General features: G+C 40.6%; 2 protein-coding genes across 11 annotated transcripts in view; one reads left to right on the forward strand and one right to left on the reverse strand.

The window, feature by feature from the left end:
• GEN1 (GEN1 Holliday junction 5' flap endonuclease) overlaps nucleotides 1-9,879 on the reverse strand; it is a 35,475-nt gene extending 25,596 nt beyond the window's left edge. The window contains exons 1-4 of one of the 4 annotated variants that reach the window (XM_043542237.1): nucleotides 9,752-9,854; nucleotides 9,701-9,720; nucleotides 2,796-3,002; nucleotides 2,142-2,328 (exon numbers count right to left, since the gene is read on the reverse strand). In XM_043542237.1, the coding sequence (XP_043398172.1) occupies nucleotides 2,142-2,328; nucleotides 2,796-2,956 (348 nt within the window). In that variant the 5' untranslated portion in view covers nucleotides 2,957-3,002; nucleotides 9,701-9,720; nucleotides 9,752-9,854. Of the gene's footprint in view, nucleotides 1-2,141; nucleotides 2,329-2,795; nucleotides 3,003-7,098; nucleotides 7,327-9,700 lie in introns of those variants that run through there. The other 3 variants (XM_037894025.2, XM_043542238.1, XM_043542239.1) reach the window with 3 other exon arrangements.
• SMC6 (structural maintenance of chromosomes 6) overlaps nucleotides 9,875-21,953 on the forward strand; it is an 84,204-nt gene continuing 72,125 nt past the window's right edge. For 5 of the 7 annotated variants that reach the window (XR_006289353.1, XR_005224564.2, XM_043542235.1 and 2 more), the window contains exons 1-9: nucleotides 9,875-10,078; nucleotides 12,788-12,854; nucleotides 14,018-14,166; nucleotides 16,063-16,180; nucleotides 17,533-17,638; nucleotides 18,613-18,749; nucleotides 19,523-19,584; nucleotides 21,110-21,190; nucleotides 21,770-21,871. Coding sequence is in view for 5 of the 7 variants with exons in the window: in XM_043542235.1 (XP_043398170.1) it covers nucleotides 12,794-12,854; nucleotides 14,018-14,166; nucleotides 16,063-16,180; nucleotides 17,533-17,638; nucleotides 18,613-18,749; nucleotides 19,523-19,584; nucleotides 21,110-21,190; nucleotides 21,770-21,871 (816 nt within the window). In the remaining 2 variants the exon portion in view is untranslated. Of the gene's footprint in view, nucleotides 10,079-12,787; nucleotides 12,855-14,007; nucleotides 14,167-16,062; nucleotides 16,181-17,532; nucleotides 17,639-18,612; nucleotides 18,750-19,522; nucleotides 19,585-21,109; nucleotides 21,191-21,769; nucleotides 21,872-21,953 lie in introns of all 7 variants that reach the window. The other 2 variants (XM_037894028.2, XM_037894027.2) reach the window with 2 other exon arrangements.

Below are 21,953 nucleotides of genomic sequence, written 5' to 3' on the forward strand. Positions count from 1 at the left end.
CAGAGCTATTTGTGCTGCAACCTTGGTTCTTTCAACCTAGGTAAATACATTTCTCACTAAACATTTTCACAGCTAACTAAGTTGAACTCTAGGGTACAGATGTGGGGACCCGCATGAAGGACCCCCTAAGCTTCTCTCTACCAGCTTAGGTTAAAAACTTCCCCAAGGCACAAATTCTTCCTTGTCCTTGGAATGGTATCGCTGCCACCACCAAGTGAGTTAGACAAAGATTTAGGAAAAGGACCACTTGGAGTTTCTGTTTCCCCAAAATATCCCCCCCAAGACCCTTCACCCCCTTTCCTGGGGAGGCTTGAGAGTAAACAAGGTGAGCACAGACCAGCCCCTTGGGTTTTAGGATGCTAAAAACCAATCAGGTTCTTAAAAGCAGAACTTTATAATAAAGAAAAAGTAAAAGAAGCACCTCTGTAAAATCAGGATGGAAGGTAATTTTACAGGGTAATCAGATTCAAAACACAGAGGATTCCCCTATAGGCAAAACTTTAAAGTTACAAAAAAACCAGGAATAAACCTCCCTCTTAGCCTAGGGAAAATTCACAAGCTAAAACAAAAGATAATCTAATGCATTTCCTTTCTATTACTTACAATTTGTAATCTTAGATGCTTAGTTCAGGTATGGCTTTAGGAGATGTATTTTCCCTGCCCTGGTTCCTCGCTGTCCAGGAGAGAACACAAAGAAACACAAAACAAAAACCTTCCCCCACAGATTTGAAAGTATCTTCTCCCCTTATTGGTCCTTTTGGTCAGGTGCCAACCAGGTTATCTAAGCTTCTTAACCCTTTACAGGTAAAGGAGGGATTTTATGCTACCCTTAGCTGTATGGTTATGACACATGGCTATTTGCCTGGTTCACAGATCTAGGCTAGAAAACAAGTCTATTGTGTTATTTATGTAATGACCAAAAGCGTGCTAGATGCTTTAGAGCAGTGGTTCTCAACCAGGGGTCTGCCAAGCAGGGCCGGCATTAGACTTGCTGGGTCCCAAGGCAGAAAGCCAAAGCCTCAGACCTGGGGCTGAAGCCTGAGCAACTTAGCTTCACAGGGCCCCCTGTGGCAAGGAGCCCTGAGCAGTTGCCCTGCTTGCTACCCACTAATGCTGGCCCTGGCTTTAAAATACATAAAAACAGTTCTTGCAGCACAGACAGGCTGTGGAATTTTTACAGCATGTTTGGGGTTCCTCAGAAAGAAAAAGGTTGAGAACCCCTGCTTTAGAGACATATACACAGGTCTATACAACACAAATATGTTTATTAGGTAAGTAATCAAAAATATAAAAGAAAAAAGGCTTTGAGAAATTAGATGGCTTGAGAAATTGGTAATGAGATACAAAGCCTTTTACCTCATAATCACTGGTCTGAATCCAGCACAGATCAATAATGACTGGAGCGACTTGTCATGCAACAGCTGTTAGAAGAAGTGCTAGAATTTCAATCTACTTTCAAATGGATGGGTGTCCTGATGCCAAAATCACCACAACAATAGTCCACCTTCTTACCAGGATCAGCAAAGAAATTAAGGAATGGAACAGAGTAAGTCAGGTTTAAGGCGCATCCAAGGAATGGTGAAGAGACCTTGTACCAACACTACCTGCATAATGCCTATTGTGTGCTTAGCTAGAGACGAGTCTCCAGCATTGTCAACCTAGAACTATTAACAGGCACTATATTTACTTAGGATTTACTGTCAATATGCATACCTTGGGGTTTTATGAAAATGTATTGAAATTTGCATAGTTAGGGGAGACTACTAAGTGTGTAGACTCCAGAGTGTGCATCATTATTTTTATATGTGCTAATTCAAATGATCATTCTGCAGTGAGTGACATCTTTGTGTTCAATGCTGTACAGTACATATGGGAACACACTGCCCCAAGAAGTTTATATGAACTTCACAAAAAAAGGGGGTTCATAAATTTTTAATTTAACAAATTACAGGATTTATATCCAATCTCAAAGTGATTCAAATTTTGGGGGAGGGGGTAGAATCTCATTGAAAAATCTGTGTGGAGTCATTTCTCTGTCAGATTTATTGTAAATTCTTTCCTTTTTTTTTTTTTTTTTAAATGTTTTTTCCTCCATCTCCGTTCTCCAATACCACAAATAATGAAATTCCTCTCTCACTCACCTCTTTTAAAATGGATTTAAAATAGGATCTCCCTGTTTTTGCAGCCCTAGGTTTTTTCGAAGACCCATAGCGCAGCTCATTCCTCTTAATGATTGTTTCTGCTTTCAGCTTTGGGGCATCCCCCTCCATCACAAACACCAATTTGATCTCCATTGAGGTTAAAGAAGAGATTCGAAAAAATAGATTCCTGTATTAACAAAGTAAACAATTTCACTGAAAAATTTAGTTATAAATTAAGCCACATGACAACTGGTGTGTATACACTAAATGGAAATTTCATGTTGGTCAGAACTTCATAATGAAACCTACACAGTTTCAAACCAAGGAAAAAAAACAACAAAAGAAACACCTTAAGGACAATTGGATTATAGCCCTACCCTAATGCTTCTCCATCCACCCAAAAAGATTCTATAGCTGCCATTTGGAAAACATACACAAAAACATCAGAAAAGATTTCATACCATTTTGTATTGCAAGTCTTTGTACAGGTACATAATTATATGGTAATATGGACTACCATGGATTTTGGAAGTACCTTGGCATAACTCTGGAAGCACAGCACCAAACTAGCAAACTATATCATACAGATTCAAACACTTACCGGTTACAGTTACCCACCCAAAAAAAAGGGGGAAAAAAAAAAAGATACTGTACCTAAGATGAGGCTTGGTGACTACTCCAATCATCTTTTTAACAGTCTGTGCCTCACACACCCACAGACTTAAATCAACAGCAAGGGTTTTTCCCCTGAGACTTCTCAGATGAACATGTTCTTTCACAGGCTCCAGGATCTGCCATAGACTAGTCACTCCCATTGTCCTGAATTCCTCCTTGCCAAAGTGAGGGCATCAGTTGTAAAGACTGATCAAAACAAAAGTTTACAGCTCATAATATGGAATGTGGTAATTTTTTTTTTGGGGGGGGGGGCAGAAGTAAGTGCTCTAAGTACTTCTAAAGATAACTGTTAATGACTAAGTCAGTGGTTCCCAAACTTATTCTGCTGCTTGTGCGGGGAAAGCCCTTGGTGGGCCGGCCAGTTTGTTTACCTGCCGCGTCCACAGGTTTGGCTGATCGCTGGCCGCGGTTCGCTGCTCCAGGCCAATGGGAGCTGCTGGAAGCGGCGCGGGCTGAGGGACGTACTGGCCGCCGCTTCCAGCAGCTCCCATTGGCCTGGAGCAGTGAACCGCAGCCACTGGGAGCCGCGATCGGCCAAACCTGCGGACATGGCAGGTAAACAAACTGGCCCGGCCCATCAGGGGCTTTCCCTGCACAAGCAGCTGAACAAGTTTGGGAACCACTGGACTAAGTGAATGACACAATCAAGCCATCCAAATATTTAGAGATTTCAGTTTATAAACCCCTTGTTTAATGGATGATGGATGTTTACAATGCTCCTTGTAGGACAACTTTTATTATAAACAGGCTACAGTGCTGTCTGAACAGAATGGTAAAGATGTCCAGTTTAAGAAATCATTTTCATCTACATCTGAAGTACCTCTTTCTCACTTTACATGATAACTGAACATCTACTGCCCCAATCATTTCTCACAGAAAATCTGGATTTCTATGGATAAACATATTTCTGTTCGACTACAAGAAAAGAGCACAGATACATGCCATTGTGTCTTTCTATTCCAAAACTGAGGGTGAGACTGTTTGAAATTCATGCTCCTTTATTTCTTCTTGAAGTTCCCACTTCCGTCGAACATCTGGGAATTACTTTTATGGAAATAATGCTTTTTGTCCACAACCAGAAAGACACTGGAACAGATCCTCAGCTGGTGGAAGTGATCACAGCTCCACACTGGAGCTATGATCATTTATACAAGCTGAGGATCTACCCCAGTATATTAAATGGGATACATTCCTTTTGACTCTCTCTGCTTATGACTCTAAATTCTTCCTTTCCTGAATCCCTCCCCCATTCCTTCCTGTAATCTGATTTCCTTTTATTTCTGTTTTCTCGTCCTCTTTCCCATCCCCTTCAGCCTTCACTGACCCTCCTTTCCAGTGCTGTTCTCACTTTCACCCACTGCCACTCTTAAAATATCAGCCTTTTACCTCTACCCTGCTTCTTTGCTAGTGTCCATTTCTTCACCGCAACACCAATCCATTCCTCTTGGAAGGAGAAGGAATACATTTTCCTTATGCTTATTTCTCTACATTTCAATATGAAATAGACTTAAATAGAAATTGGATTTTTTTTAAATCACTGTTGTTAATGGTTTACGAATGTGTCTATTTTACTTTTGAAACAAAGAAAATCTCTCATAGAAATGACATAGCAATCAGGTTACATTGTCACATTAAGAAAAAAGATTGTGCTTAAAGAGTTTTGCACTACTTTTGAGAGCAAATCGTGACCCTGTAGGTCAAAATCGTATCAAATAGGAAGACAACCGCGGAGAAGTTTGGATACAGATGAGGAATGCTGCCATCTAGCAGCCTCTTGAGCATGTGGCTTTCACAGAAAAGGGGTATCAGAGAAACAGTGTTAATGCAACACTAACAAAGAAGTATAAAGCCCTATATACCTGGGATTCAGCTAATAGATCAGTTATTTCTCTTGCTCTCATTGCAGGAATTACAAGTTGTTCTAACTGAAGGACTTCTCACTACTGATTTTCAGGGGTTACATTCTCCCAGCAGATGGTCCATGCCTCTGGAATTTGTAGGACCTAAATCTGTATTAATTCACTCAAATAAGTGGCCTGATTTTCAGAAGTGCAGAGCACATACAGTTTCCTTTGAACTGAAGCAGGTTTCTAGGGAAATCACTCCTCTGGGTGGTTAAGCACCTTTGTTCCCTGGCCCCAATCAGGTCACTTAATTACGCTCCTACCTTTAAGAATCCAAGCTTGGAAATGTTACCTTGTTTGACCTTTGAAAGATTTCTGCTTTAGTTTATTACTGGATATTGATACTTTTGCTGTTGAGCAAAGGGCTTCTCTGCTGGCTTTTGAAGCCCAAAGGCTGCTGTTTCTTTTCATAAACATAATGGTAAGGTGACCAGTTGCTTTGCAGTGGGAGCCAATATAATTTTTCAAACAGATAAATTTAACAAGAGAAAAAGCACATGCCTGCTAAATTGTAGTACTGCATCTGGCAAGAAAACTATCCCCCTTAGCAACAATGTAGGCTTCTTTTCTCTAAGGACTTAAGAACTTCAGCTTCTAAATGCTGGGAAATCCCAGAAGTTAATTAATTGGCTAGTAAAGAGCTGATGACTTATATTAAGCATTTTTGTGCCCGATGGGCATTTGGAAAGTATCTAGTAATACAAGTCAAATACATTGGCATAGCTATGCTTCTGAAGTTTTATGTACCAGAACAGGCATTGTAAGAAATTAAGTGGCCTTGAGTGCAAATCTGTAAAAAAAAAAAAATAAAAAATAAAAATTGTGTGTTGGGCTACCTCTTGCACTGTAAGAAATCTGATGTTGTGAACAGCACAGGCAAGAGAACAGAAACGGGAAACTGAGATTTTTCCCACTCTAGTTGCTGTGTTTCTGCTGGCACCCAGGGCTGGCCTGTGCCAGCCAACTGGGGCTGCAGAGCTGTTCCACTACTGTGTAGACTTCAGGGCTTGGGCTGGAACCCAAGCTCTGGAACCCTCCCACCTTGCAAGGTCCTAGCACCAAAACTCCAGCCCAAGCCCAGAAGTCTACACAGCAATGAAAGAATCCTGCAGTCCAAGACTGAGTGGTTGGTACGGGGCAATTGTGGGTGTCTAGTTGCTGTGTAGACATGACCGCAGAGACACTCATTTGCTAAGTAGTAGCCTCAACAGTATATACTTACTCAGATAAAAGATGCTTTAAAACTACACAGAAGTATTCTTTTTTGCCACCATAATATTTCCAATAGTTACCTTTAAAAAATAGAAAGCCTTGAACAGAGCACTCTGCAGGGGGAAAATTAACCTTCTTACCACCTAACTGGGACTTCCAGCTTTTTGGGAGGTGAACGAGACAACACTTAGCAAAAAGCCCTTTTGATGTTACCATTTGTTGCCTATAAATCAGTCTACGTTTCTTATATAGCTTCCTATAACCTTTGTGTTAATTGGTTTATTAGTACTATGATGACATAGCACATCAGTATTAATGCAAAGGGAGGATAAATGCATCAAAAAGTATTTCTAATTCCATACACATGCAGAAGTAGCTATATAGACAAAAATGTGGCTAAGGCAACTTACAAAATGAAAAATAAAACAAGACAATGTTTCTCAACACCATAGTAAAATATTAATTTATAACTAGGGATGTGATTTTTCTTTTCCATGATTCAAACAAAGTATATTAGTTGCTGAAGTAGGTAGACATGCCATAATAAATTTTGGAGGTTCTTTTATTTTTGTCATTTAAATGATTTAGGTGTTAATCCATCTTGCAGAAAACTGTACTGTCTTGAATGGGGCTCTTTGCAAAAGACCCATCTAAACAGATTTTATTTCAGGGGCCTCAGTTATACCAAATCTCCCATCCCACCTTCTATACCTTAGAGAAGATTACATCTTCACAGCAGGACCTTATTTTTCCTGTAAGTCTGTAAATCACCCTAAAACACTGTTGATGTTATAACAAAAACAACAACAAAATTTAGGGAGTTGGTCTGACTTCCACAAAAGTGAATTGCAATACAGTCACTGACATCAGGTCCAGGAACAAGTCTTTAAAAGTTTAGAGCCAGTAAGTCTACAAACAATGAACATTTTACATGATTACAATTAACTCAACAAAAACAAAGAGAGTACTTAAAATGAGTAAACGAATTTAAAGCTGATGACAATTAATGGTTTGCTTTAGACAGGTCATCTGACTATGCAAATTTATCCCAGAAATCTTAGCCAATGCCCCTCAATTCTGCCCTACAGTTCCCCTGCCCTTCCCATACTGAGATCTCCCCACACGGGAGAGTTCTGCAATTACTTGTTTTGAACTACAATCCTCACCGGTATTCCAAGTCCTGAGATATCACCACACAGCTTTGCCAACACACCTAAGCTCCAAAAATGCATCACCCACTGCTATTTCATTTGTGGGATATCCCCTTGTTTTCAGTAGGACAAAAGAGTGAAAAAGTTTTATGAAATGAAACGCAAAACACATTCTGTGCAATTTAGTCTTACTCTTCAAATATAAAAAGACACGTTGCACGAGATTAAACGCTTGCAATTCTTTCTTTCTGTAAGTAAAACACAAGAATAAAACCATTAAGTCCCCATGCTACTAGCTGGTTAGGCTGCATACAATGCTGCATCTGCCCTTAAAATATCAATACTTTTACCAATCCATGTGTATTCTCAGCATTAGTGGATTTTGGAGGGGGGAAGGGAAGAGAACCACTAAAATCCTGAACCCATTGGGGCATAGGCACTGAGTTTTTCTTTTCCCTCAGGGTGCTCCACCCTCACTCTGCTCTTAGGGCCACCCCCACTTCATCCCGTTCCCTCAGGCCCCACCTTCACTCCGCTTCTTCCTGCCCCTGCTCTGCTCCCTCCCCAAGCTCACTGCCCTCCCCCAGCCTACAATCAGCTGTTTCAGGGTGCCACCAAACAGCTGGGGCTGGTGGGTGCTGAGCACCCACTATTTTTTTTCTGTGGGTGCTCCAGCCCCAGAGCACCCATGGAGTCAGCACCTATGATTGTGGGTACTGGGACCGCCCACCCAGAACTAAAGGTCTATCCACTCACCCAGGCCACAACTGAAGTCTTGGGGCAACAGATGAACAAACAAGAATGGAGGGAGGGTCAAAAGTTAAAAAGCAGGGAACTAGAACAGGAAATAGACCAGAGAACACTCAACAGTGCACACTGCTCCTCAAAGGTGCCTAGGGAGCCAGTGGACACTGCCCAAGGAACTTTGCTTGGATGTATGAGACAAGGGACCAGAAATAAACCCCACAGTCACAGAGACGCCAGTGCCAGGAGGCTGACAACGAGGTCTTGTGACTTTCTGAGGACATGGATGGGGTGTTTGTAAATGAGGTGTGGGGAGAAGTGCAGCCAGAACCTCAGTAGGAGATTCATCAGGTGGCAGCCCCTCCAGACCATTGGAGTAGAGTGTCCCAAGCTTTTCAGGGTCTTGCCCCCCGTTACTGCTGTCTGTCCCCCCCCCAGGAGGCTGTGGCTCCAGGGGCAGGGGGACATGGACCAGGTAAGGGGCCCAAGGCTGGGACTACAGCTGGGCCATGGTGGGGGCCAGCAGCCAGGTGCAGAGCCATGGCCAGGGCTGGGAGCAGAGCTGGGTGGTGCTCCTGCACAACCCTCCCCCCCCCCCCAGGTGGGGGCTGGTCTGGGCCCTGCTGTGTCCCCCCAAATGTTCCTCTGTACCCCCTAAGGGGGTACACCCCACAGTTTGGGGACCTCTTCTCTACGCAAATGTGCACCACAGTCTCCCTCTTGCTGCAGAAAGGACAGGTGTTAGGGAATTCTGCGAACTGCATCAGATACATATGCCTGTGCTTCTGGCTCCATGGAGGAACTGTCAACTAATATCCCTGGGGGGCCACCACTAAACCGCTGGTTTCAGAGTAACAGCCGTGTTAGTCTGTATTCGCAAAAAGAAAAGGAGTACTTGTGGCACCTTAGAGACTAACCAATTTATCTGAGCATAAGCTTTCGTGAGCTACAGCTCACTTCATCGGATGAAGTGAGCTGTAGCTCATGAAAGCTTATGCTCAAATAAATTGGTTAGTCTCTAAGGTGCCACAAGTACTCCTTTTCTTTTCACTAAACCGCTGCAGCTCACTCCTGATACTAGGTTCTTGGGGGACTATAGGCTACACTGCACCCAGGGCTCCTGCACTGGTTTCTGGGGTGCAATGGCACCAGAGTGGGGAAGAGGAGAGTTGCAGTGTGGATCTTTGGGGTGGGGCAGTGGAGGAAACACAGACAAATAGAGCGAGGGCAAGGCCAGGATTGGAGTTCAGGTCCCCACAGTGGGAAGCAGGTAACAGTCTTGATGGGGTCCGAATATAAACACACATCCCCAGGATGCTAAGCAGGAGCAACTGGGATGTAACACAGGGCTGGATATTTTAGGGAGACCAAGATGTGACCTGGGTGTTAGGAGAGTGAGTGTGGGAGGGGATCCGAGCCGGGAGACGGGGGGGGAGGAGAAGGGGAGAACTAGCGTGGGATGGGACGCAGAGAGGAGGAAACAGCCCAGGCAGGGAGGGGACTAGGAACCGAACCCGGTTGTGTTTGTGTGTGGGGGGGTTGTGACGGGTTGTGACAGGAGAGAACAGCCCAGGCGAGGTGGGGGCTGGGCACCGAACGCGGGTGTGGTCAGGGAGGGGGGTTAGAGGAGGGAACAGCCCAGGCGAGGTGGGGGCTGGGCACCGAACGCGGGTGTGGTCGGGGAGGGGGGTTAGAGGAGGGAACAGCCCAGGCGAGGTGGGGGCTGGGCACCGAACGCGGGTGTGGTCGGGGAGGGGGGTTAGAGGAGGGAACAGCCCAGGCGAGGTGAGGGCTGGGCACCGAACGCGGGTGTGGTGGGGAGGAGGGTGAGAGAAGGGAACAGCCCAGGCGGGGTGGGGGCTGGGAAACGAACCAGTCACCAGGGGGTCCCACCTGTGCGGCCAGCAGCGCCACGACGTCGCACTCTACAGACTGTATCACTCAGTCCCGGCCTCGGCGTCGGATTCGTATTTGGCGCGCGACCCTCCCACCTTCCCTCCCGGAAGCGGCTCCACCTCCGCAAGGTGGCGGGGCGCGGAAGTACTCGGGCCGCGCGTGCGCACTCAGGCGCTAGGACCAGGGGCGCCCGCTTTCCCTTTCCGGCCGGTGGTCGCAGGCTTGCAGCCTAGCTGGGGGTGGGGGCAGGGCAGCGCGGGGTCGAACGCTGGGACTCGGAGCGGGTTTCAAATCTAAACGGATCCTAACGATACCGGCTGTTCCTTCTCCACAGCCCCACCCTCCTGCCCGCGAGGTAAGCGGGGCGCCTGGGGAGCCGCTTCTCCTCGCGGTGTGCGCGGGGCTCTCCGGCACAGCCGCCGGCGCAGGCAAATCGCCCTACCCTCATAGAAATGGGGGTCGCCTGAGCCCCCGGTCGCCGGGCCGGTGGAGCTGCTGGGCAGCGCGTTAGGATGGCGTCCTTGGTGGCCAGGCTGCCAAGTCCTTGGGTGGCCGTGGGAAATCTGTGGTCACACTAACGTGGCTCTTCCCAGTGTATCAAAAACTGTTGCGTTGTATTGTACCCCCAGGTGCCACTAAGCTAGATCCTGGTTTTCGTGAGCGCTGGGGGCCAGGGAGCCCATTGTGCTCGGCGCTGCCCAGACACAGAACACGACAGTCCCTGCCCAGAAGCGATTACTAGGGAAAACAGACAAGACTTGTCGCTTCCAAGGCCAGAAGTGACCCCTGTGATCATAACCCGGGACTGCCTAGAACTAATAACAGTATCCGTTAGAGCCTACTTTTAGAAAAAATCTAATCTTGATTTCAGACCTGTCAGCGATAGAGACTCCACCATGACACTGGTAAATTGTTCAGTGGTTAATTATGCTCACTGTTAAACATTTATGCTTTATTTCCATCTTAAATGTATCTGGCTTCAATTTCCACCCATTGGATTGTGTCCTATCTTTCTGTGCTAGACTGAAGAGCCCATTGTATATTTTTTCCCTATGTAGATACCCCTTAAATTCTGTTTTGTTAAGCTAAAGACAACGGAGTACATGTAAACAGTGAGACAATACTGATCAGCATGATAAACTGTAGTCTCTGTACACTAGATCAGGCCAATGGAAGTGGTCTGCAAAATCTGGAAACCATTCTGTAATTGAACAAAATATGGTACCTTGCAACAGAGGGATCTGTTAGCCTGGTCTTCAGATCTCTGTAGTATATTTTTGTGTGGGACAGTTTCAGGAACCAGGCAACCAGGGTTCACATGTTTGTTCGTTGTAGTACTCGCAGTGTGTTAGATGCTTTCCAGATTGTCAATCCTAAAACTGTCACATATTGCCTATTACACAAGGTTAGAAGCAATGGGAAACTCTTCTAGTTGGAGCCAGGGTGTGGTTGAGAAGTGATGTGGGTTTATTTTTAGCATTAGGACAAAGAGCGGTTATTTCTTTCTGGTGCTCCATTTATAACTTTCCTTTAGGGTGAATTATTTGTAAAATCACTAGAGAAGGATGGAATAAGGGAGAAGCCACTGAAATCTTAGAGTTGCTGATGAAGGCGAATAGTCTATTGTTATACTTGGTGAAAGACCACTACAGAAAAATATGGGAGGGGAGGGGAAGAAATATATTGTAGCAAGACAGCTATTGAATGTTCTGAGCAATGGAACAAATAATTCTGGTAACAAAAGAGTGACTAGAGAGAATTTCCACTCTTTCCTCTGCTGCCCCAAGGAAAACCCACTCTAAATTGCTGTTCATCAATTATAGTGGCTGAAGTGAAGAGTGTGATGATCATTCAGTCCATGTTGTTACAGTTTCATTTGGGATGTAAAGTATTCTACCATCTGAAGGAAAGATATAATTTCTTTTTTAATATTTCCATATCTGCAGGAAAAATTTGGTCATGACGCTGGTTGTTGTCCACTGATTAATCAATCAGAACTAATCTCCAGAATAGATGAGGCCTTAGTAATGAAAATTAACCAGTTTAGCTGTATTTTTTTTTGTTTCTTTTCGTTAATGTTAATCTTAAACGTTTACTCACTGCTTATAATTTCCATAGGAAAACATCATGATTAAATTGTGACACTTGTTTATTTGTCTCTTAGACACAGTGAGAGATTTTCAAATGTGCCTAAAGGAATTCTTCAGCTCAGTTCCCATAAAAATTAATGGTAACTTTGAAAATCTCAGTCCTAATCTTTACTTGATTACAGCATGCTAGAATTATTATTACCCCAGCAGCTCCCCGCAGGTGGCAGGGGGATGCCTGCAGGTGGCAGGGGGACCCTGGAGCTATGAGCCTCCATGAGTGGTAGGGGCCCCCGGGAGCTCCCAGCCACCCCCACCCTGCAGCTGCCCAGCGGCTTCCCATTTTGTAATGGATATTTTTCTTTATTGCCTGTGACCTGTCTGTGACTTTTACTGAAAATATCCATGACAAAATCTTGGCCTTAATTATTATTCGTGCAGTGTATTACCACAACACCAATTTAACCATAAATTCCTTTATTTGCTCTAAACATGACTAAAAAGTCAAAATAATAAGAAATTTACTATGTCCAAACAGTAATATAAAACATTTATAAACATTTGATGAAGATACTTACAAATGGGCTAAACCTAGGAGTGCTTAGATCATCTTGGTCAGGCAGGTATTAGCAATGAACCCTTACTTTTTAATGCCCTTTAATGAACAAGTGATGTCATTGCCAATTATCTACTTCACCTAAAAACAATTGAGACAATTCATCTTTATTTCCAGTCTTAATTCAGATAAGATTTACAATCTCCTGTCTTCCCAAGGCCTTTCTTCCCTATCTCTTTGCTCCTTGCTGAACAACAGTTTTTCCCTTGCATGTGGGTTAACCTCGGCCCTAATTTTTGAAATAACACTAGTTTGTGTTTTTCTTTACAACACGTATTTCTTTAACCAAACTTAAGTTAACTCTAATTCTTTAATATTATATTCTACACAACATCTAAAACCTGTGTTGGGTTCATTTCAGAATCGTATGAAAGGGGGACTTTGTCTCTGCAATGACAAAGTAAGCCCAGCTTTCTTACTGACAGCAGGTGAGGTGATTTTACCCTGTTCTATCTTTTTCTGTTTGTCTTTTCTCTCTTCAATCAAACAGGAAGTAGGATGGAACAGATGTAACCCTGGTGTAAGGGCTCCTTGATACTTTTTTATTTTTCCTTAGGCTATGAGTGACTGGCTTTCAGCATAGGCTCTGCGCTGTCTGTAAACTTGTCAAGTGACAAGTGTCTTCGTGGTCTAATGACAGAGCCACTTGTATGCACTTGGGATTTATCTTTCTTGAGCCTCACCTGCTGAGTAACTTCACTTGCTCTGTTAACTTTGGATATGTTAAATTCTTTAAGACTGGTAATTCTTTATTTTTTTTAAAATCTGAAACCAGTCCTCGTCTGCCAGCTAGTGCTTTATCTTGAGAGATGAGTACTGAGTTCTTAACACCTGTTGACTTCAGTGTTCAGGGCTTCTAAGCACCTTGCATAGGGTGTTTAGCAACTTGTAGAATTGTGCCCTTGCTGTATGTTCATGAAAGATATTTTTCAAGTAAATCGTGTGTCATACAAAGTTGAGATCCTGAGTAGAAGAACTTAACCAGTTAGAAATCTTTTAGCATTGGAGTAGTGTTTTGAAACTGTTGACATTTCCGGATCCTGCAAGGACTTCTGCACAGGCTTAGTTTTACTTACTGGGCAGACCCACTGAAGTTAGTGGGAATGCTTAGATACATAAAATTAAAATGTGCATGAGTGTTTGCATGATTGAAGCTTTATTGTTCCTTTTTGATGCAGAAGTGTGCTTCCCCCCCATGCTTCGTGTAGTGCTAACCATACTTTGGTACTGTAGAAATAAATAAATTCCAGTACAATGTGTACTTTGTTAGTGTCATAACTAAACCTCTAAGTTGAATAGGAGCTATCCATTTATAGTCCAATTGTCGTCATTACCATAATTGTACCAACACTGATGCCTCTCTGTTGGATTTTCTCAGCTTTAGATTTTCAAAATTTTTTCTTTTTGTCCGACTTAATTTTCACTTTGTTTTACTGGGACTTGTCAGTATTGCTTCAAAAGTGGGCAGATTCTGTCAGTTTGGTCTTTGTGATCATTCATATTTTTACGTCGATATAGACCTATGTGTTACAATCTGAGATATTTTTCGTTTAGCTAACTGGAACTTACGATTTACCCTAGTTTTTTTCAGTACTTATGGGTAAGAGAAAAGAGGAAAGCTTTTCAAAACCTGGATTCCACAAAAGGCCAAGACAGGAATACACAGATGAATCTAATGATGAGCTTGATGAAGAAGAACGTTCACAGTTTCAGTCTGACAGTAATTCCAGTTCGCAGTCGGTAAGATGTGTGTCCTGTTAGAAATGGTAGTGTTAAAAAAGAGGAAATAAGCAAACTGGTATAAATATAGTGCTGTTTGACTCAGGTTGATTGTAAAGCAGGAGGGTCTTGCATGTAGGCTGCAGAGGGAACAATATGAAAATAAAGCTACCAGTGATGTTTCTATCTTGTCTTCTTCAGTTGTCCTCTGCTACATTTGAGGAAACATCTTTCCTCTGGAATAATTTTTTAGGGTGCTATCAACCATAATGATCTCTTCCTCAGATTCATACGCACGTGTTACACAATTTCTTGAAGCATTCTGTTTTGATCCTTTTATAAATTTTACAGCCTGTTACAGTCCCCAGTTGTCCTTTGGAATAGACAGTAAAGATTACTTTTTTTAAATTCAACTTTAATAATTTGTGCAATACATACTCATGGCATCTAAGCATTGTTTAAAATTAAAATCATAAGTTGCACTGGCAACCACAGTCAGTTGCATTACTTCTGAGGTCAAAAAACATAGGCAACCAAGTTAAGGAAACAAAATGTTTGGTTAGTCATCCAAAAACGAACCAAATATGTTGTGCAAGTTGATTTTATGTTGCACAAAAATGGGGGGTGGGTGGGAAGTATTTAAAAGATAAATGAGTGACTTGGAAGGAGCAGTTGGAGCCACTGTAGCTTGTTAAACATATCCCAAATACTTTGTGACACCATCAAAATAGAATCATATTTTTGAAATATTTTTTTTGTGTAAAGTGGTAATTTAAAATAAAATGAGGATGAATGTCATCGTTATTGCTCTCTAGAGTAGATGAGTCATAATGAGATAAATATTTTAAGAAAAAATGCTTTAAGAAGAAATGCTCTTCAAATGCAGTGTTGTGTTGTCTGATGTGAGAACTCAAGTTACAGGTGGCCTTTATATATGCTTAAAACCGTTACTTGTTTCTAGGAAACAAAGTACAGAGAAATGTATTCCAAAAGCTTTAACTTTACCCTAAAAACTTTCTAACAAAATATATTTCAACATTTTGCCACTGGATTATCCCTTCTGCTTCTAAATTCAGCTCCTTCTTCCCAGCTTTGAAAGTTGTTCAAAAAGAGTAAAGATTATTCTAAAACAAACAAACAAACAAAATCTATATGGTGTATGAAGAAAATTATACCACATGGAAGCTAAATAATAAAAGCATGCTGTGTAAGATGTTCATGACTCGGTAACTTAAAGGGGAAAAACTAAGACTATATATACACGGCATACCTCTTGTGTACCTACACCCCTCAGTGAAAAGCAGGCTGCATCCACACTGCTGTGTGTAGCTACACATGTCCCCAGAAGCAGGGAGCTGTTGGAGCCTTTCCCCACTGCCTCCCTGCTGCAGGGGAAGACTCCAACAGCAGGACACTACACTGCTAAATATGGCAGCGTACATAGGGAGGCACTGTGTGGGCAAGTAGAGAGCCCTGTACAGTACATACTCAGGTACATACCCACAGGGTTCAGGAAGTGTCTTTATTAACCTACGCAGTGACTCATCATCTACACTGCTATTTATACCCATGCCGGAGGGGTGTCTGTGGTGTATATACTCTACATGCTAATGGAAAGGAGTATGCCGTGTAGATGTACCCTAAAACTATCTTTGATAAATGAAGGATTTTGATAAATATTTGCATTTAATGCTACCTTATGACTGAATTACACCACCAACTATACATTTTCATATTGTTGTGTAATTTGTATGAATCATCACCTAAAGCCCTTCCATCTGTTGTCCCGTTTTGGCTACAAAAGTATATGACTTTTGTTACCACTGCCATTTTATCACCAAGTTCTCATTTTAATTTCTCATTCTACGTGACTCACTTTTGTGTTTGATTTATGTCATTTTCATGATATTTCTGTAGACTTCAGGGGAAGTGGGGATAATTGAAAGCATCCAATTGAAGAACTTCATGTGCCATTCAATGTTGGGGCCCTTTCAGTTTGGATCCAATGTAAACTTTGTGGTTGGAAACAATGGAAGTAAGTATTAATTTTCTCATTTCTCTGTCAGGAGCATTTTTGGGGGACTTATCCAAAAATTAAACCAAATATGTTCCTAAATATTTAGAGCCAAAGTTCATTAAAAAGTCTTCTTTTTAACTACAGAAAAGGAAAATCATTATTTATACAAACTTCTGCTTTTTCATTAATGTTTGTCTCAGTGCTAAACAAGATAGAGGTTTCTGTATGTTGTGATTTTAATTTATACAATACAACATAGTCCTTAGTCCTGCCATGAGTTCAGGGGGCTGGACTAGATGAGCTCTCAAGGTCCCTTCCAGTCCTACGATTCTGTGAGTCTATGGAAGTTCATTACAAAAATCTGTAAAATATGCCCCAAAACAAGTGTTGAGATATATATATATATATATATATATATATAAAATAAATATTCTTCAAGTGGAGAACAGAATTGTGATAAGACAAGAAACCAAAAAGTCCAAAAGAAAAATACTACGCAACTGGTAGACTCACTACTTTCAGAATAGATCCAAAATGTACAAAAGTTGAGAGAACTTTATCTGGTGCATGATTTGTCTTAATTCTTGTTCTCTGAAAATTATTTTGTGATTAGAGGTAAAAGGTCAGTATGAACTGAACTCTTGCACATTCAAGCTCTGGAAAATAACTCTTGTTAAACGCGTTGTTACCTTCAAGGGGGTAAAATGCATGACTTTTTGTTTTGTTTGGGGCTTTTTCAAGTTTAAGTTTATCTGTCCTTTATTCACAATTTAAAGGACGGGTGTTAGGTAAAACAAACCAATTTAAATTTTTCTTGTGCATTTCACCTGCTTGGACAATCAATAAATAGAAAAATAACTAGTCACCTCGGCTTGCATTTCTAATCACTTTTGCTCTTTGTGTGTTCTGTCCTAGTGTAGCACTGCAATGTTTGGATTGCAGACACTGGAGAAACTTATTATTTTCATACTTAAAATGGTGATCTTTGAATTTTTTGCTCTGTGAAATCTTTTAGTATGGCTTTGAAAAAACAAAATGCACAAACACTACTATTACTTCTCAAATTTGGACATGAACTACTTGACCTATACTTGTTCATGTTAGGAGACAAAATTAGGGATATTCTTTTCAACTCAGTTTGAATACATTGGACTAAGAAAGCTTTTTGTGGAATAAAAACTGGAAAAGTGGTAATATTTTGCCAACATTGGAATGGTTGGTGTATGCGCCTATCAGATCTTTTACAATAGATATTCTTAAAGTCTATTTTCAGTTTTATTAGTCTGACTTAGATGTGTACAAGTTTGGCTAAAATTATATACACTGTAATTGAATTGTATAAATAGAAGATTGCTTGTTTGCTTTTTCAGGTGGGAAGAGTGCTGTATTAACTGCTCTTATTGTTGGGCTTGGGGGAAAAGCTACCACAACTAACAGAGGATCTTCCTTGAAAGTATTTGTGAAAGATGGAGAGAAGTAAGCGAAACAGTGTATTTATTTGTTTGAGGTGGGCTGTTAGTTTGATGTTTAAAATTAGTTTGGTCCATTGAGTTACAAAGTCCTTAGTTTTCCTTTTTGCTTTTTTGGGCCTTTTATAGGATGAGAAACATTTTTAAAAATACAGCAACGTGTGGTTTTAAAATAATAAAAATTAGTAGGTTGGACTTCAGTGTGATATCTGAAATGATTAAATTTTTTAAATTAATTTGAAATTTAGTCAGTCTTTAAATAGAAATTTCATTTCCTCTCAGTAGTCAATTCTAAGATAACTTAAATATTTTAAAGAATGCCCATAAGTACTGAACTTTCTTTAAACTCTTTTCTTTACTCTGAGCAGCCTATTTATCCCCTTCTGCCGTGGCAACCTTATTTTCGTCTGGAATGGGTTGTCCGATACCCAGAGCTGATTGTTAATGTTCCTCTCAGCCCCCAAAGTAGAAAGTTGACTTATGTACTAATTCAGTTATCTATTTGATTTATTACTTTTTCACTGAGTTGAGCAGAGACAAATGGAATGCCTTTTGCTCTAATATCAGAGCATCTAAAATTGTTGCAGCACAGCCAGTCTGCATCCTACCCTTTCAGATAGATTTAAACTTTCTGTTAACATACTACTTAAAGCCTTTTTTAACGTTATGTTTTACATGGTACTATAGCTGACCGCCCATAAAAGTAAAGGTCTAGTATCATGGTTAGATCCAGACACATAGCTCAGACAGCTCTGGCCATGCATCTCAGTTTGGCCTATAGAACTTTCTGCTTTGGAGCTCAAACTCTCCTATGCAAACACAGTGCCACGATAGTTCTCTGTTGACCTACAATTAGGATGAAACAGACCCAACTAACTTCGGTTGTGGCATAAACAGGAATTGAAAATCTATTGGGGGAAACTCTATTTCTTTATCTTGAATGATTCAAATTCAGATATTTTAAGTTAATGTTTATTTTAGTTCTGCAGATGTTTCAATAACGTTAAGAAACCGAGGTAAAGATGCATTTAAACCAGAAGTATATGGCAGTTCTATTATTGTGACTCAACACATTAGCATGGATGGAAGTCGAAGTTATAAACTGAAAAGCAAAACAGGTTTGGCAGTACTTCATTTTCAATTTTAAAGCATTTGAAAAAAATATTTTCATTACTGTCTTTCATATGTTTGTAGAGGATTAGGTATTTCCTGTGAGCCAGTGAACATTCAAAAGGATATGACAGCGTTAGTTAGTTTTTCTATACTGGCTCTGAGAGAGAGAGATGCTTGAATAATAAAATGAATAAACAAAAAAATGTAACTTCCATTATTTTAAAAAGTAAAGCGTAATATCTTTCTAGTAGCATATTTGCATTTCTGTATTCTGACTTTTTAACTGTACTGTGAAATTATTAGCCATGTTATTACAATTAATTAAGAAATACTAAGTAGTATTTGTCACATTCTGACTAGTGACAGGTTGGTTCACCCCTTGTTGCCAATTAACTTTGATGACACCTGGCTAGAGGCATCAACTTGTCCTTTGTCTTTGAGAAACTGGTTTAGCCAGTCCCCAGACTTGTCTCCTAAACGTATTTCAGTCATAATTGCAGTTTGTTAATAACTTTGCATAGTGTTATGTTAATAACTTTAAATAACGTTGCTGCATACATTTCACGATCATATTATTGACCAGTGAGCTATTAGTTTTCAAGTGATACCTCACAATGTATATTTTGTACAGAGATTATTAGAATAGTGTGTAGTGTGTGAATACAGTGGTGCATTCAGTCACAGTATATCAAGCTATACATTTTTTGTACTTATCTATGATTTTGGATATAAACTGATACGGGTTTTTTCATTTTTTTTTTTTTTTTTATACCTTCAGGGACGTTAATTTCTTCTAAGAAAGAAGAACTTACTGCAATATTGGATCACTTTAATATACAGGTAATTGCTGAAATATTTGTTAGAGTTCTATGTTACTTGTAGAGGCAAACTGAACACTTTTGCTAAAGCATGCTGCATTTTGATGAACGAGGGCACTAGTTCTTTCATACTAACACAGTGCTGCATCAGTTACATTCAAAAGGTTATCTTTACAGGCAGTGGCTAGGAACTCAGGTTTGAAAAGGAAAAACAGAAAATTTACATTCTGCAGGATATGAATTTGCTATAGAGGTTGGATAAACCAAATAAACAAACCAGATGTGACCTCATGTTTGGGATTCAGTCATGCTGTTCTGGGAATTCCCAGTTTATGTATTGATGCCTGTTGTTTCATCCATACAGTAGAACCTCAGAGTTACGAACACCAGAGGTGTGAACTGATCAGTCAACCACACACCTCATTTAGAACCTGAAGTACGCAATCAGGCAGTAACAGAGACCAAAAAATAAGCAAATACAGTACAGTAGTGTGTTAAATGTAAACTACTAAAAAAAAAATGAAGGGAAAGCAGCATTTTTCTTCTGCATAGTAAAGTTTCAAAGCTGTATTAAGTCAATATTCAGTTGACAGGTTTCAGAGTAGCAGCCGTGTTAGTCTGTATTAGCAAAAAGAAAAGGAGTACTTGTGGCACCTTAGAGACTAACCAACTTATTTGGTTAGTCTCTAAGGTGCCACAAATACTCCTTTTCTTTTTGCGAATATTCAGTTGTAAACTTTTGAAAGAACAACCATAACATTTTGTTCAGAGTTATGAACAATCTCCATTCCTGAGGTGTTCGTAACTCTGAGCTTCTACTGTAATTGGGGATTGTTATAGTATCTTATGTTACTCAGTTTCTGCAGACGGTCTGTAGATCAACCTGTTCTAGCAGAGACCTATTTGGTTAGTTTTCTTCCTGTTAAGTGATTCGGTGAAGAACAATATGTACTACTATGCAGAGCCCTATAAAATGTGTTACAGCAACACATATGCAGAGAAAATCTTTAGTATGTTACGACTTAATGTAAATATTGTACTGATTCTGTTGGAATTTCCGTACCAAGTATAATTTTTTGGGATGTGCTGAATGGTTTATGGAACTGAAGATGGAGTCTTATCTTTATTTCACTCATATAGAATTGATTCCAGATCAGTCGTGGAGAAAATCATGACACTCTATAGCTGTTCAGTGGTCTGTTTAACCATACCAAACCATACCTCCTCCATCCCCCTCCCCACATATATATTTTTACCTTCATTTCATGTCCTAGTAGCCAGTGTTCACGTTGTGAACACTGCTCCCACAGTGTACCTCTCTTTTGCCTTAGTGTGTGCCTTCTTGGAAGACTCAGCAGTCAGTTTAATGAACAAGAAGACTGGACTAATGTCTCTCCTTGAGATGTGGCTCGTCCAGGTCATGACTTAGTCAAGTTGATAGAGGAATGTAGGAAAAATGGAAACCTCATTTCCCATTTCTGTCTGTGCTTTCATTAATATTAACTCAGTTTAAAATACTTATATTGTTTGTAAATGTGGTGTTACAGGTAGATAATCCTGTGTCTGTTTTAACCCAAGAGATGAGCAAGCACTTCTTACAGTCTAAAAATGAAGGTGACAAATACAAGGTAAGCTAATCAAGATCAATGGCATTTAAATAAAATATTATAAAATACAGTTCCTGTTCCGTCATTTTTAATTTTTAAAACTCTGTGAGGTTGTTGCATGCAGTCCAATGAAAGCAGAGTTATATTCAGAAAAATATGACGTAAATGGGAATATATTTGTTTCAAATTTGTGTAAAGAATTTACCAATGGCATTTGAAAAATAATTTTGAAAAAAAAAAAAAGTTAATTGTCTGAATTTGACAGCCTTCAAAGCACATTGCAAAGCTTACTTTTACTCCCTGGCCTGTGAGGAGATGGCTATTGGTAGGTCGGGATAATAGTGGTGTGGGACTATGGGGAATTGTATAGGGAGGTTAAGTACTTATTGTAGTTCCGTTATTTGTTATGTTATTGCTGGGTTATTTGATTTTATGTGGTCTGCAGTGTCTGGTGCATTGGCTTAATGTTTTATAAGGCTGTTTAGGGTGCTCAGAGTATTGGATGGGTGCACGTTTTCTAACAGTTTGTTAAAATCCACTTAATTCACTTTACAGTTTTACCAAAGCTGAAGTTTCGATCTCTCTCTTCTTTGGTTTTAGTTCTTTATGAAAGCAACCCAGCTGGAGCAGATGAAAGCTGATTATTCATACATTATGGAAACTAAATCAAGAACTCATGACCAGATAGAACAAGGAGTAGGGGTATGTAAAGGTTACTGTGGTTAATTACTACATACATGGACACTGAAATAATATAAGAAATACAGATATTACCCATTATAAA

The sequence above is a fragment of the Chelonia mydas genome, chromosome 3, assembly GCF_015237465.2.
Source record: "Chelonia mydas isolate rCheMyd1 chromosome 3, rCheMyd1.pri.v2, whole genome shotgun sequence".
In the NCBI taxonomy this organism is placed as follows: domain Eukaryota; kingdom Metazoa; phylum Chordata; order Testudines; family Cheloniidae; genus Chelonia; species Chelonia mydas.